The sequence below is a fragment of the Culex pipiens genome, chromosome 3 (genome assembly GCF_016801865.2).
Source record: "Culex pipiens pallens isolate TS chromosome 3, TS_CPP_V2, whole genome shotgun sequence".
Taxonomy (NCBI): domain Eukaryota; kingdom Metazoa; phylum Arthropoda; class Insecta; order Diptera; family Culicidae; genus Culex; species Culex pipiens.
The window spans coordinates 181,813,305-181,824,994 of NC_068939.1; the positions used below are offsets into that span (position 1 = coordinate 181,813,305).

Consider the following 11,690-nt stretch of genomic DNA (forward strand, 5'->3'; position numbering starts at 1 on the left):
CTCCCGCAAACCGTGTTGAGCTCCGTTGGATCCACGGACTGCCACGTGTGACGTGTGGGTGGGGATGAGCAGTACAATTCCGTTGTATTTTAATCGCGTTCACTTTGGCTCTCAGCTTGGTGCGGGACATTTGAAGAATTTTTAAAATTATGCTTTTTATGTTTAGTAGGTATAGGTGGATCAACACTTTTTTCTCTAATATGTTATTTGTTATAACAAAGGAGGAGATCTGCTTTGAGGAGCCCATCAGGTGTAACCCTCCTGCTATGTCTTATCCAGTGAAAGCTAAGGGAAGCATGCAGGCTAGGAAGTAGCCAAATGTCTCACTTTGGCCATTTTATTTCACAAAAAAGATATAAATTGTACTGTTCCACCAGAAATGACAATTAAATTAAGATTGAAAAGTTTTTGGATGATTTCATAACAGAAATTTTTTATTCTGTTTCAAGTCAATATCTTTAAAAAAAGGAAAAAAATACTAACCGCAAATTGGAATGGATTTTCTCTACAACAGAAAAAGAAACGGTAATGTTTTATATAATTAATTTTTTCTCCCGCGCAGGGCTCATATTTTTATTTGGCTTCCTGGATTTGGAATCTCGGATGCGTGATGGCAGAAGTTTCATTTTTTTGTCTTTTTTATATTTTTTAACTCGCTGCACCCATCCTGCATGTGCTTTGTGGGAAGAAAAATGAATTCTATAATTTCATTACGTGCTCTCTGTACTGGGCACAGATCTGACAGAGTTTTATTTTATGCTATGCGCATGTATTTAGATAAGGAAATTAAACATAAATAGCAAACGAGTGCGGTTAACCCGACTTTTTTTTTTGCTTGAAAATTGTGAAGCTCGGTGAAATTATAAATTCATTTCCAGCGATCCACAACTAATTGTTGGGTGTGGTTTCCAGTTCTATAAATTTTAGCGTGGAATTCCACGATTGTTTAACTACCATAATTCGATCCACCCCACCACCGGAAAAATCTCTGCCAGTGACAACAAAGACGATAAGGAATCCCTCTTTACCTTAATGAATGACTTTCATTATTCAGAAAACTATTACTCCCACCTCACAACCCCTCTCTACTTTCCTTGATTAGAACCTTCGGGGTTTACCTTCGAAAATTTCAAGGATCAACAACGCAGGCAAGCTCTTCGGCAAACAATCCATCCGTCTTTGCCCCGCTAAACATCGGCTAAAAATAATATTTGAACCGGTGAGGCGTTCAGCCGGCTTTGCCTAACTTTGCGCTCTGGAAGGTGGAGGAAATTTTCTCGATCTTTAGAATAGTTTCCGCACCTCCCCCCCTTTTCCTGCGAATTTGTAAGATGCCACCAGTATTACCGGTCACGTGTGTGGTTGATGTTGCGCCTTGGGTACGTGATTTATTTAAAGTTAAATCCAGCTTCGTTTTGAATTTTTGAAAACATTTCAACTTTAAAAAGTAGAACTTTTCGATACAAATTGAGGAATCATTTTTTTCAGAATATTCAAGAATATCGATTTTTGAATAATCTTTCACGAATTTGGCTAGTTTATTCTTGGATTTTCCAACTCAAATAGTCACCCTGCAATTGAAATCATTCATACTTGATCAATGACCATGACAGTTGAACTCTTCAACTTTTATTACAATGTCGAAAAAAAATCCACCAGCAAATCTTCAAGTTGCAATCGATGACCTCCCTCACAGCACGATAGCAGGTCAATTCCTAATAGCATTTATCGATCGGGGATGACCCCACTTGATGCACCCGCCACGCGTTGCCATTGGCGTGGGTGTAGTGACACAAGCAAAACAAATGCATCCTCACAGAAAGTGCAAACGTTCCCGCGGAAGGATGTCATCTAGTTGGCCGTCCGTAACCGTAGGAATCACCCTGTTGCTTTTCGCGGTGACCAAGTCAGGTAACTTGGATTGGGAAATATTCTTTAATTTTTTGAAATTTAATTTGAGTTCTTTTTTCGTCACAGCCTACTGCATCAAGTGCATCGAGTGCAAGAGTGACCTGTACGAGGAGGCGTGCGATGCGGTCGGGAAGGTCGTAACCTGCAACGAGGACAACGCCTCCGAACATTTCCGGTATCTGCAGAAGCTGGACAAGAGTCTGCAGGAACCGCGCTGGAACAAGGGTTACGCCTGCATGAAGATCAAAGTAGGCAACCATCGGCTCGTCAAGGGGTGCATCTACGCCAACTTGGACGTTTGCATGGCGTTCCGCAAGCGGGCCAAACCGGCCAAGCCTTGCTCGATCTGCCAGGATAACGAGTGCAACAGCATCAAGTATCGGGATTACTACTTGAACTAAGCGTAGGTTGCTGTGATTGTTGTTCAAACTCAATGGTTAATAAATGTGTGGCACTTTATTGGACTCAATTACTTAAAAACCGAGTGAAGATCAGACATCCAATCAGCACTAACAAACTGCATCCCAAACTGAAGGCAGAATTGCAGTTATCTGGAGAGCAGTATCTACAGCTAAACTGTCCGTTCACGTCCACGTTCTTATCACAGAGATTGCCGATCGGTGCAAAAATGCAACCTTTTACCTTGAACACGACTTGGGTATTTTCTAAAGATAAAAAAAAAACATTTCTTCAATTTGTTAAGATAACAATAAAGATTCCACCCACCAGGAAACTCAGGAAACTCCGGAATCTGCGGCAAGTTTGGATTTTCACCGGACACAAACACGCTGTACGACGCTTCCGCACAGTAGTAGCTGTCACTGGCGGGGGTCAGCGCCTGCGCGTCCGGAAAAATGTGGCTCATCCGGTACGCCGTAACGGCGGCATTTTCCCGCGTACATTGAACTTTGTTGAGCCCAACACAATCGGCCGTTCCGCCGAAGCACTGGATGCACTCTTTCGCTGAATCTGGAATCGAAAGATTTATGACGGAAAGGAAATTTAAGGAAAGTGTCAAGTTCTAACCTGCCAACGAGACCAGCAGCAAAATCGCGAACGAACAACCCAAAACTTGATTCTTGGACATCTTTTCAACCCGAACTGGAGACGCAGACTAATCGAAGAACGCGCTCAAACCTTGAATTTACTATTGCTGATGTTCAACCCACCTCGAGTGGTCTTCCGGTAACGAACCCAATTAAGCGGCGCACGTGTAAGCTGCCACTTGAAAGATAAGCTGGCCACACTGTTTGGTTTGAAACTACTCTTGAAATGTAACAATTTAGCCACTTTAGATTCTAAGTTCAACCGCAGACTAGTAAAATGTGTCGAATTGAATCACTTTCTCTTACGTACGTACTTAAGGTAAGGTATTGATGTCTCAAATCTGGAGGAACATTTTCAATTCTTCGTAATATAGCTTTGATTAAACTATTTTGATTCGTTCAGCTGCCTCGGTTAAGCACGGCCCAGTGCTTAACTGAAGCACAGAGCTTATGGTATTTTGGCTGAATGGGAGAAATTGGTCACAATCGTAAGAAAAATTATTGTGTTTTGGAATCGGGATTGAATTTTTGAAAAAATACACATATTTTTCCTGTCTATCGAAAATGCTGTTTCTTGAAAAAATATACAAAATTTTTTGTTATTGCAATATAGGTATCAAATTATCGGGATTTTTCATACATTTTGAATATTTTTTTTCTGAAATACTTAAAAAAATCATAAAACTACGTAAGGCCGTTGCAAATATTTTTTGAAGTTTATGTCCCTCGACCTTGATCAAAGTCGAGGGAGGGGTTGCACTATGGTACATTGGGTGGCCAAGTTTCAAAAAAGTGACCTTCTCCAAATATTTTTTGGTATTTTTTTTCTCGAAAGTAAACATTCTAACTAAGAAAAATCCAAATTTTCAAAGCTCTAAGTTTGTTCATTACGGAGATACGCAAGCTGAAAATCAAAAAATGGAGTAAAAAACTAGCGTTTTTCGCAAAAAAGGCTGATTGTTTAATTTTAACATAGCTCAGCCATTTTAAATGTTTTATTAGGACAAATATGCATCGTTGGAAAGGTAATGAGATAAGCTTTGAAACTAGTAATAGATAAAATGTTGTTTCCAAACCAAAAACTGAAGTTTTCATCGAATAACTGGAGCATTCTTTTGACAAATCATATTTTTTGTGTTTGTTAATCGAGTACTTTTTTTGCTAACCGATGCTAAACATGAAACTAAGATAACTTGAAAGATTGGATTATAATCTAACATTGCTGAAATTTCCAGCCTGCGATTTTTTGCGTTTTCGGAGATATGCCATTTTGAACATTTACGTTTTATCAAAATTTGCTGCAATCTACATATGCGCCCGTTTATTTCACTTGCTTTGCTACCTACTTCGTGGGCATCGTCGCTTCAAAAATCAATACCTGGTTTCAAGAAGTTCGAAATGACTTTATTGGAATTTTCTGTTGCCTACATTTAAAATTGAGTACCTTAGTCAAAATAAGGTATTAGTACCGAAGTTTCTCAAGCGAAACTGGAGAATCTCAGTTTGATACCGGAAAAAGTATTCATCAAAATGTTGACTTAGCACGATGAATTTCTGCGATCAATCCATGAAACTGATCCACATTTAAGTTCTATGTTGGTTAGTACAAAACATCATAAAAAGTACCTTTAACATATCCTGAAGCTGTCACAAACTCTATAATCAAATGAATTTTAAGAATATGGTTTGTACTTTATCGTTTTTCTTCATAATTAATATTTTGAACAAAATAATTTTTTCTGTTATTTGATTTAACAATTAAAATGTTCGCAATTTATTGCCGTATCGGTGGGTGGCGGGGGGGGGGGGGGGTCTCAAGTTATATGGCATGGACTCACAAAAAGAAACACATAGCAGTAAATAATAAATATTTGACTTAAAATGAATTTATTACGCTTAACAAAATTTTGTTGGAGGGAAGGAGGAGAGGGGGGGGGGGGGTGAAAGAAAGAGGAGGGAGGGGTTGTGTCCTTAAAGTGGGGATGTATTAGCTTATCCATAATTTAATAATATAAACTTGCAATACAATATATATGCAATTCTGTTGCACTTGCAAATGTATGAAAAGACTATTTATTATAAACAATCAACTATTGAAAAACATGAAAAGTCATAAAAATCGACGTATATCATTTCAATACCATACAATTACCCAAATTTGTATGAAAAAACATTTAAAAAGCAAAAAAATAATTTGGCCGCCTGTTTGTATGGAGATGGCCCATAGTGGGTTGGGGGGGGGGGGGGGGGGGGGGGCAAAAAATAAACAGCTAAAAATTTAAATTACAGGCCACGGTGTCAACATTTGAATGAAAAAGCGTTTTAAAATCCATGATACACCTGTCCAGTTGTGTTGCAATCATTGATTTCCAAAATTTCTAAATACTGACAAAAATTTTATTTTTGTGAAAAAAAATGTTTTGCGGTGCTGTACATTGGCATTTTATAAAAATTCAAAATATTTTTAAACGCGTCCAAACATGTTAAATATGACTATCTATGCAGAAAAAGGCAAATTTTAGTTTTTTTTACAGTATGGGTATCAAACGATCGAGATTTTGCCTTTCTTACTAAAGAAAGGTATAGGTTTTTTCATAAATTTCTGAAATAATAACACATTTTTTGAAAATACTCAAATTTTTCACAAAACTACATGTTTTTGAAGAAATACTCTAAATTTCATTTTTTCACAATATGGGTATCAAATTATTGGAATGTTTTATACAATTCGAATGTATTTACCATATTTTTTTAAAATTCCACAAAAAAATCACAAAACTACCTATTTTCGAAAAAATACTCAAAGTTTTCATTTTTATGGGTATCAAATGATTGGGATTTTTTTCATACATTTCGAAAGTTGTAACACATTTTTTGAAAATACTCGAATTTATTACAAAACTACGTATTTCCGAAAAAATGCTCCGAATTTCAGTTTTTAACAATAACGAGTTATTTTAAAAAAATTCGAAAGCTATAACATTTTTTAACTTAAAAATTTCACTAAACTACGTATTTTTAAGAAAAATACTCAACATTTCGAAGTTTCAAAATTTATTACATTCGAAATGTTTGAAAAAAATCCGATCATTTGTTACCCAACTGAAATTTTGAGTATTTTTTTCAAAAATACGTAGTTTTGTGAAAATTTTGAGTATTTTCAAAAAAGGTTGTTATTACATTCGAAATGTATCAAAAAAATCCCGATCATTTGTATCCATATAATGAAAAACTGAAATTTTGAGTATGTTTTCGAAAGAACGTAGTTTTGTGAAAATTCGGGTAGTTTCACAAAATGTTGTTATTTTATTCCAAATATATAAAAAAAAGTCCCTATAATTCGATACCCAAATGTAGTTTTGTGAAAATTCTGAGTATTGAAAAAAAAATTGCATTCGAAATGCATGAAAAAATCCCAATCATTTGATACCAATATGATCAATATGGAATTTTTTTGTATTTTTTCGAAAATAGTTTTAGTAAAATTTTCATTATTTTCAAAAAAAAGTATGACATTCGAAATTTAACAACAATCATTTGATACCAAAACTGCAAAAACGCAGATTTCGAAGGTTTTTTTTAAATATTTTTTCCTTCCTTTGGCAAATCCATTGTTAGAATATTCAATTACATCAAAAAGAACTATAGTACAAATTATAGTTGAAACGTACCCCAAAACTCTATTAGGTTATAAGAATAACTAAATTGTGAATTGATTATTCACTAATAAAAACTAATTGATTTGATTTGAATATTGCAAAAACAAATTTCTTGAGCTGGGTGCAGAATAGTGGTTCGCAAAGCGGCCTCAATTTAGAACTGTCAAAGCGGAACCAATTTACTGTTCGCAAAATTTTACCAAGAAGTGGCAAGTATTGTAATCGATCTATAATTTATTTTGTTAGGAAAACAAGCTATGGCCTTAAGCTTTTAAGGTATTCGAAGACAACAAATCTTAAGAAAGGGTTGATATCGAGATTGGCATTATTCGTCGTAGACATTTCAATATGTCTCACGCAAAACCTATGCTTATGACGTTTTTGAAATTTTAGTGACGATAACTATGAATGGCACCTGCCAAATAATATTGAATAATCTCACTCCGAGTCTTACTCCCTTATTATCACAACGCTTGAAAGATACATAATCTCAAAACTTTCATTCAGTTCGCAAAAATCCATTCACTTTTGACACAACTTTTCATCACGTAGAAAACAGAAAAGGGCTCTTGTGGGCGCCCATTGTTTAGTCTAGGAAAAAAGAAAAGCGTAGACGTAGACGCGTCACTTAATTTTTCAGCTAAAACTTTAACATCAACAGATCCAAAATGTTTTAAAACAATTCACTTACACTGGTAAACAGCATTACACTTTTTTCAGTTCACAGTGTGTAATGTTGATTATCAGTGTAAGCAGCAAAAAAAGTCATGCTTGAGCTTGACAAGCCTTTATTTATGTTTACAGCTATAGTGCAGTTGTATTAGTGAGAAGCAGAGTTGGTTTTCGAAAATTACGTACCGCATTTTGTCTTTTCAGCACCTAGATCTTGAGGGTTTTTTTTTTTTGAACAAAAAATTGCATTGCAGGAAAAATACGTATTTTTGTGAAAATTTTCATGTAACTATAATTACAAGGGTTAGCTGCCATCAATCCGATTCCAAATACTATTTTTTTGTTTTGTAGAGAGAGAGAGTTTTGTAAAATTACTACAAGCAAACATGCGAAATAGTTCCTTTTTCGTTTTGTTTTTTTTTTTTGTGAATTGAGCTACCTCCTGGGATTTTGTTTAGAATGTCTACCCGTAGTTGCTACTCTGTTATTGACCAGGACCTCCAAGAATTGCTCCGTGGACCACAGATGAAAAGTAGGGACCCATCATCACCAGTTCGCAACTTTCAAAGGCCCCTATCATGCTGATCAATACCGGCGCCAGCCACGACCAGTGGTAAGATCACGGGGAAGTGGATAGGAATGTTAGCCCGATACTTGAGCGATGAAGACCGCTGTATAGGCAGCGTCTTTGACAAAGTATCACATGAGTTTTGAGAGGTTAGTAAAATGGGTATGAGGTTAGGATTCACCGGTTAAAATTGTAAAAATCTTAGGCAGCTGGCTGCGGAAGGAAAAGATTTATTCAAAGCAAAATTATTTGAAAAACTCTACCCACTACGGAAATCTAACGTGTTCAAGGTAGGAAATGTCGAAAAGGTCGGAAAAGTTCTAGCTGTAGTGGTGGTTGTGGTGGTGGTTGATGTGCTGGTAGTTGCACTAGCAGTTGTAGTTCCCGTTGCAGCTTTGGTAGTCGATGCAGTTCCGACGGTCCTAACTCTCCCTCGCTCCCTGGAGTGACTATCGCGTCCGCGATGATTATGTCCAGGGTTAGCCACTCGACGAGATGGTTTGCTCTGTTGAAATCAAAACTTGATGATCGTTAGATTTTGTATGATAACTTTCAACATACCACTGCTGAACTCATCAAATCAGCCATTAGGAAGAACACGATTGCAATTGCTAGCGATCTCATTGTGGTTTTGGGGAATACTGGTCAACAGCACATCATCATCAGAAAAGTCAACACCAAATAATAGTGATGGCCTGTGGTTAGCAGAGCGTTCAATTGGTGTTCACTTTTTACCAATCTGTTTCATTTGAGTAATTTCTTTCAATCTCTTTTTGCTGAAGTTAGAAACCATCCCAGAAATTTCTCAATTCATACGTGAATGATGTTTTCGTCAGTTACTAATGCATTTAAATATGTTTTAATTAAGTTATAAAATATATCATTTTCAAATTTAAAAAAAAAAAACGATCGTATCAGCCATTCCGGAAAACGATTGTTGCCAAAGTGGGGAATGTTGGAAATTTTCTCCGAGAAGTACTCGCTGCCGTACTGGCCGTCGTCGCCACCGTTGTTGATGTCGTTGTAGTCGTCCTCACTCTGGCATTTTCAAACTTTATGTCCTCACCGGATCGATGCATTGCCGCTTGATGTGGTGGGTTGTTCTTAAAAAAAAAACAAGTAAAAAGTTTTTTTTATGAATTTAGTAAAATGCAAAAACTTACCCAAGCCACACCTGGCGATCCACACAGAAGAAGTGCGGCTACGATCGTGATAACAAGTGATCCCATTGCGATTGTCCAGTGTACTGATGGGTATCATCTCTGCAGTTGCGTTCATTATGATCTGTGGGGGCACCTCAATTCTATTGTTTGGCTTTTTGGTAGAAATATATGTAGCGTGTGATTTATTACTGTAGTAATGCCAATTGCCATTATAAAGATGATTACAGTTTTAATATATACTCTAAATGTTAATAAAGAATCAAAATGTTTACGATATTTTGAATGTAGTCAAAGTAATTCCAACACCATAAAATTAAAAACATTGAAAATTAAAAAAAAATATTATGACACACTACAGTGTCGCTCTACAACCAAGCCCTGAAGCGCTGAACTAGAGCCAGGATCATCTCCGATTTTTTCAATTGCTCTGTTAATCGTGTAACGCTGGCCAGTTCTCAAAATTAGTTCGCAATTTACGACATCGATATCAGCAATCGTGTCAGGTCGGACTTGTCGAAATGCGTTCATGACGGCCAGCGTTTGATTGTATGCCAGCAAGAAATCTCCTCCAAGTTCTGTGCTACGTTGGTACATCAAGCGAATCACTGGTATGATACCATACGCTCGCACCATTGCTGAAAAATCTTCAAAAGCGACTTCTCCAATTCCTCTTAAGATCTCCATCAAACGAGATAAGTCAGATTCATCTAGTTTCAAAATACTCGCAAGTGGAATTGAGTAGCCCAAAATTGTAATTGTCTTCAAATCCGATGTCAAGGCAACTTTCACTTTGTTCTTTATCCAATCACTAGCTAAGTTAAGCAAACTTAGCACATGTGCAGAGTTGCTTTTCAACATTTGCAGGAAAAGGGCTTTGTTGAAACCGCTTTTAGTGAAGTTTGCAAAAGTTTCGCATAGTGCATCAAGTCGCACTTTCTCAACCAAACGGTTAAAGTTATCTAATGAAAATACTTCATGGTATGCGAAACACAACGCCGCACAGCATGAAACCTGTTCGCCCGGAGTCAGTGTGTTCCATTCAATCGGTTTGAGGAGTGTTTTGGTAGCGGTCGCGATAAAATTCGTGTACGCCTGGGCATTGGCGAACGGAAGGGTAGCTCCAAGAAGATTAAAACGTTGCAAACCTACTGACCCAATGTAAACGACGTTGCTGATTATTTGGATCCAGTTTACCATTGTTTCATAGTCCTTGAAATGTAGATTTGTTATAATTAAACAAAGTTTTTTGCTTGTCTTCAAGCTGATCTTACATTTGCTGGATTGATTGATCTTCCATGTTGATGAGCGTCGCACAGTTGATGGATACCACGAATTGCGAAATAAGTTGAAGTTACCGGGTTTGGGTAAAATAATCCAACGGTGGCCATTGCGACATCTGCTACAGAGAACATAGCATTTGTAACTCCCACGAGTTTGTATTGCAACTCAACGTTTCCATCGGAATCAATCTTCAAAACACCTTTGGAAGGATAGCACAGCAGCGAGATCGGAAAAAAAAAAAAAAAAAAAAAAAAAAAAAAAAAAAAAAAAAAAAAAAAAAAAAAAAAAAAAAAAAAAAAAAAAAAAAAAAAAAAAAACAAAAAAAAAAAAAAAAAAAAAAAAAAAAAAAAAAAAAAAAAAAAAAAAAAAAAAAAAAAAAAAAAAAAAAAAAAAAAAAAAAAAATTAAAAAAAAAAAAAAAAAAAAAAAAAAAAAAAAAAAAAAAAAAAAAAAAAAAAAAAAAAAAAAAAAAAAAAAAAAAAAAAAAATAAAAACAAAAAAAAAAAAAAAAAAAAAAAAAAAAAAAAAAAAAAAAAAAAAAAAATATATTAAAAAAAAAAAAAAAAAAAAAAAAAAAAAAAAAAAAAACAAAAAAAAAAAAAAAAAAAAAAAAAAAAAAAAAAAAAAAAAAAAAAAAAAAAAAAAAAAAAAAAAAAAAAAAAAAAAAAAAAAAAAAAAAAAAAAAATAAAAAAAAAAAAAAAAAAAAAAAAAAAAAAAAAAAAAAAAAAAAAAAAAAAAAAAAAAAAAAAAAAAAAAAAAAAAAAAAACAAAAAAAAAAAAAAAAAAAAAAAAAAAAAAAAAAAAAAAAAAAAAACAAAAAAAAAAAAAAAAAAAAAAAAAAAAAAAAAAAAAAAAAAAAAAAAAAAAAAAAAAAAAAAAAAAAACAAAAAAAAAAAAAAAAAAAAAAAAAAAAAAAAAAAAAAAAAAAAAAAAAAAAAAAAAAAAAAAAAAAAAAAAAAAAAAAAAAAAAAAAAACAAAAAAAAAAAAAAAAAAAAAAAAAAAAAAAAAAAAAAAAAAAAAAAAAAAAAAAAAAAAAAAAAAAAAAAAAAAAAAAAAAAAAAAAAAAAAAAAAAAAAAAAAAAAAAATAAAAAAAATAACAAATTAAAAAATAAAAAAAAAAAAAAAAAAAAAAAAAAAAAAAAAAAAAAAAAAAAAAAATAAAAAATAAAAAAAAAATAAAATAAAAATAAAAAAATTAAAAAAAAAAAAAAAAAAAATAAAAAAAAAAAAAAAAAAAAAAAAAAACAAAAAAAAAAAAAAAAAAAAACAAAAAAAAAAAAAAAAAAAAAAAAAAAAAAAAAAAAAAAAAAAAAAAAAAAAAAAAAAAAAAAAAAAAAAAAAAAAAAAAAAAAAAAAAAAATAAAAAAAAAAAAAAAAAAAAAAAAAAA

At 33.4% G+C, this 11,690-nt stretch overlaps 3 protein-coding genes across 3 annotated transcripts; 1 reads left to right on the forward strand and 2 right to left on the reverse strand.

The window, feature by feature from the left end:
• Window positions 1-1,603: 1,603 nt before the first annotated feature.
• LOC120416146 (uncharacterized) lies at window positions 1,604-2,370 on the forward strand. The gene is made up of 2 exons (XM_052710035.1): window positions 1,604-1,911; window positions 1,978-2,370. The coding sequence occupies exons 1-2, from the start codon at window positions 1,752-1,754 to the stop codon at window positions 2,310-2,312; spliced, it is 495 nt and encodes a 164-aa protein (XP_052565995.1). The 5' UTR covers window positions 1,604-1,751; the 3' UTR covers window positions 2,313-2,370.
• Window positions 2,349-3,095, reverse strand: LOC120416155 (uncharacterized). Its single transcript, XM_039577833.2, has 3 exons — window positions 2,938-3,095; window positions 2,638-2,880; window positions 2,349-2,576 (listed from the first exon to the last, which is right to left on the reverse strand). Exons 1-3 carry the CDS (start codon window positions 2,996-2,998, stop codon window positions 2,377-2,379), a joined length of 504 nt encoding a protein of 167 aa, XP_039433767.1. The 5' UTR covers window positions 2,999-3,095; the 3' UTR covers window positions 2,349-2,376.
• A 5,949-nt stretch (window positions 3,096-9,044) lies between these two features.
• LOC120416182 (uncharacterized) lies at window positions 9,045-11,397 on the reverse strand. The gene is made up of 2 exons (XM_039577867.2): window positions 10,291-11,397; window positions 9,045-10,228 (listed from the first exon to the last, which is right to left on the reverse strand). The coding sequence occupies exons 1-2, from the start codon at window positions 10,429-10,431 to the stop codon at window positions 9,362-9,364; spliced, it is 1,008 nt and encodes a 335-aa protein (XP_039433801.2). The 5' UTR covers window positions 10,432-11,397; the 3' UTR covers window positions 9,045-9,361.
• Between the last annotated feature and the right edge of the window lie 293 nt (window positions 11,398-11,690).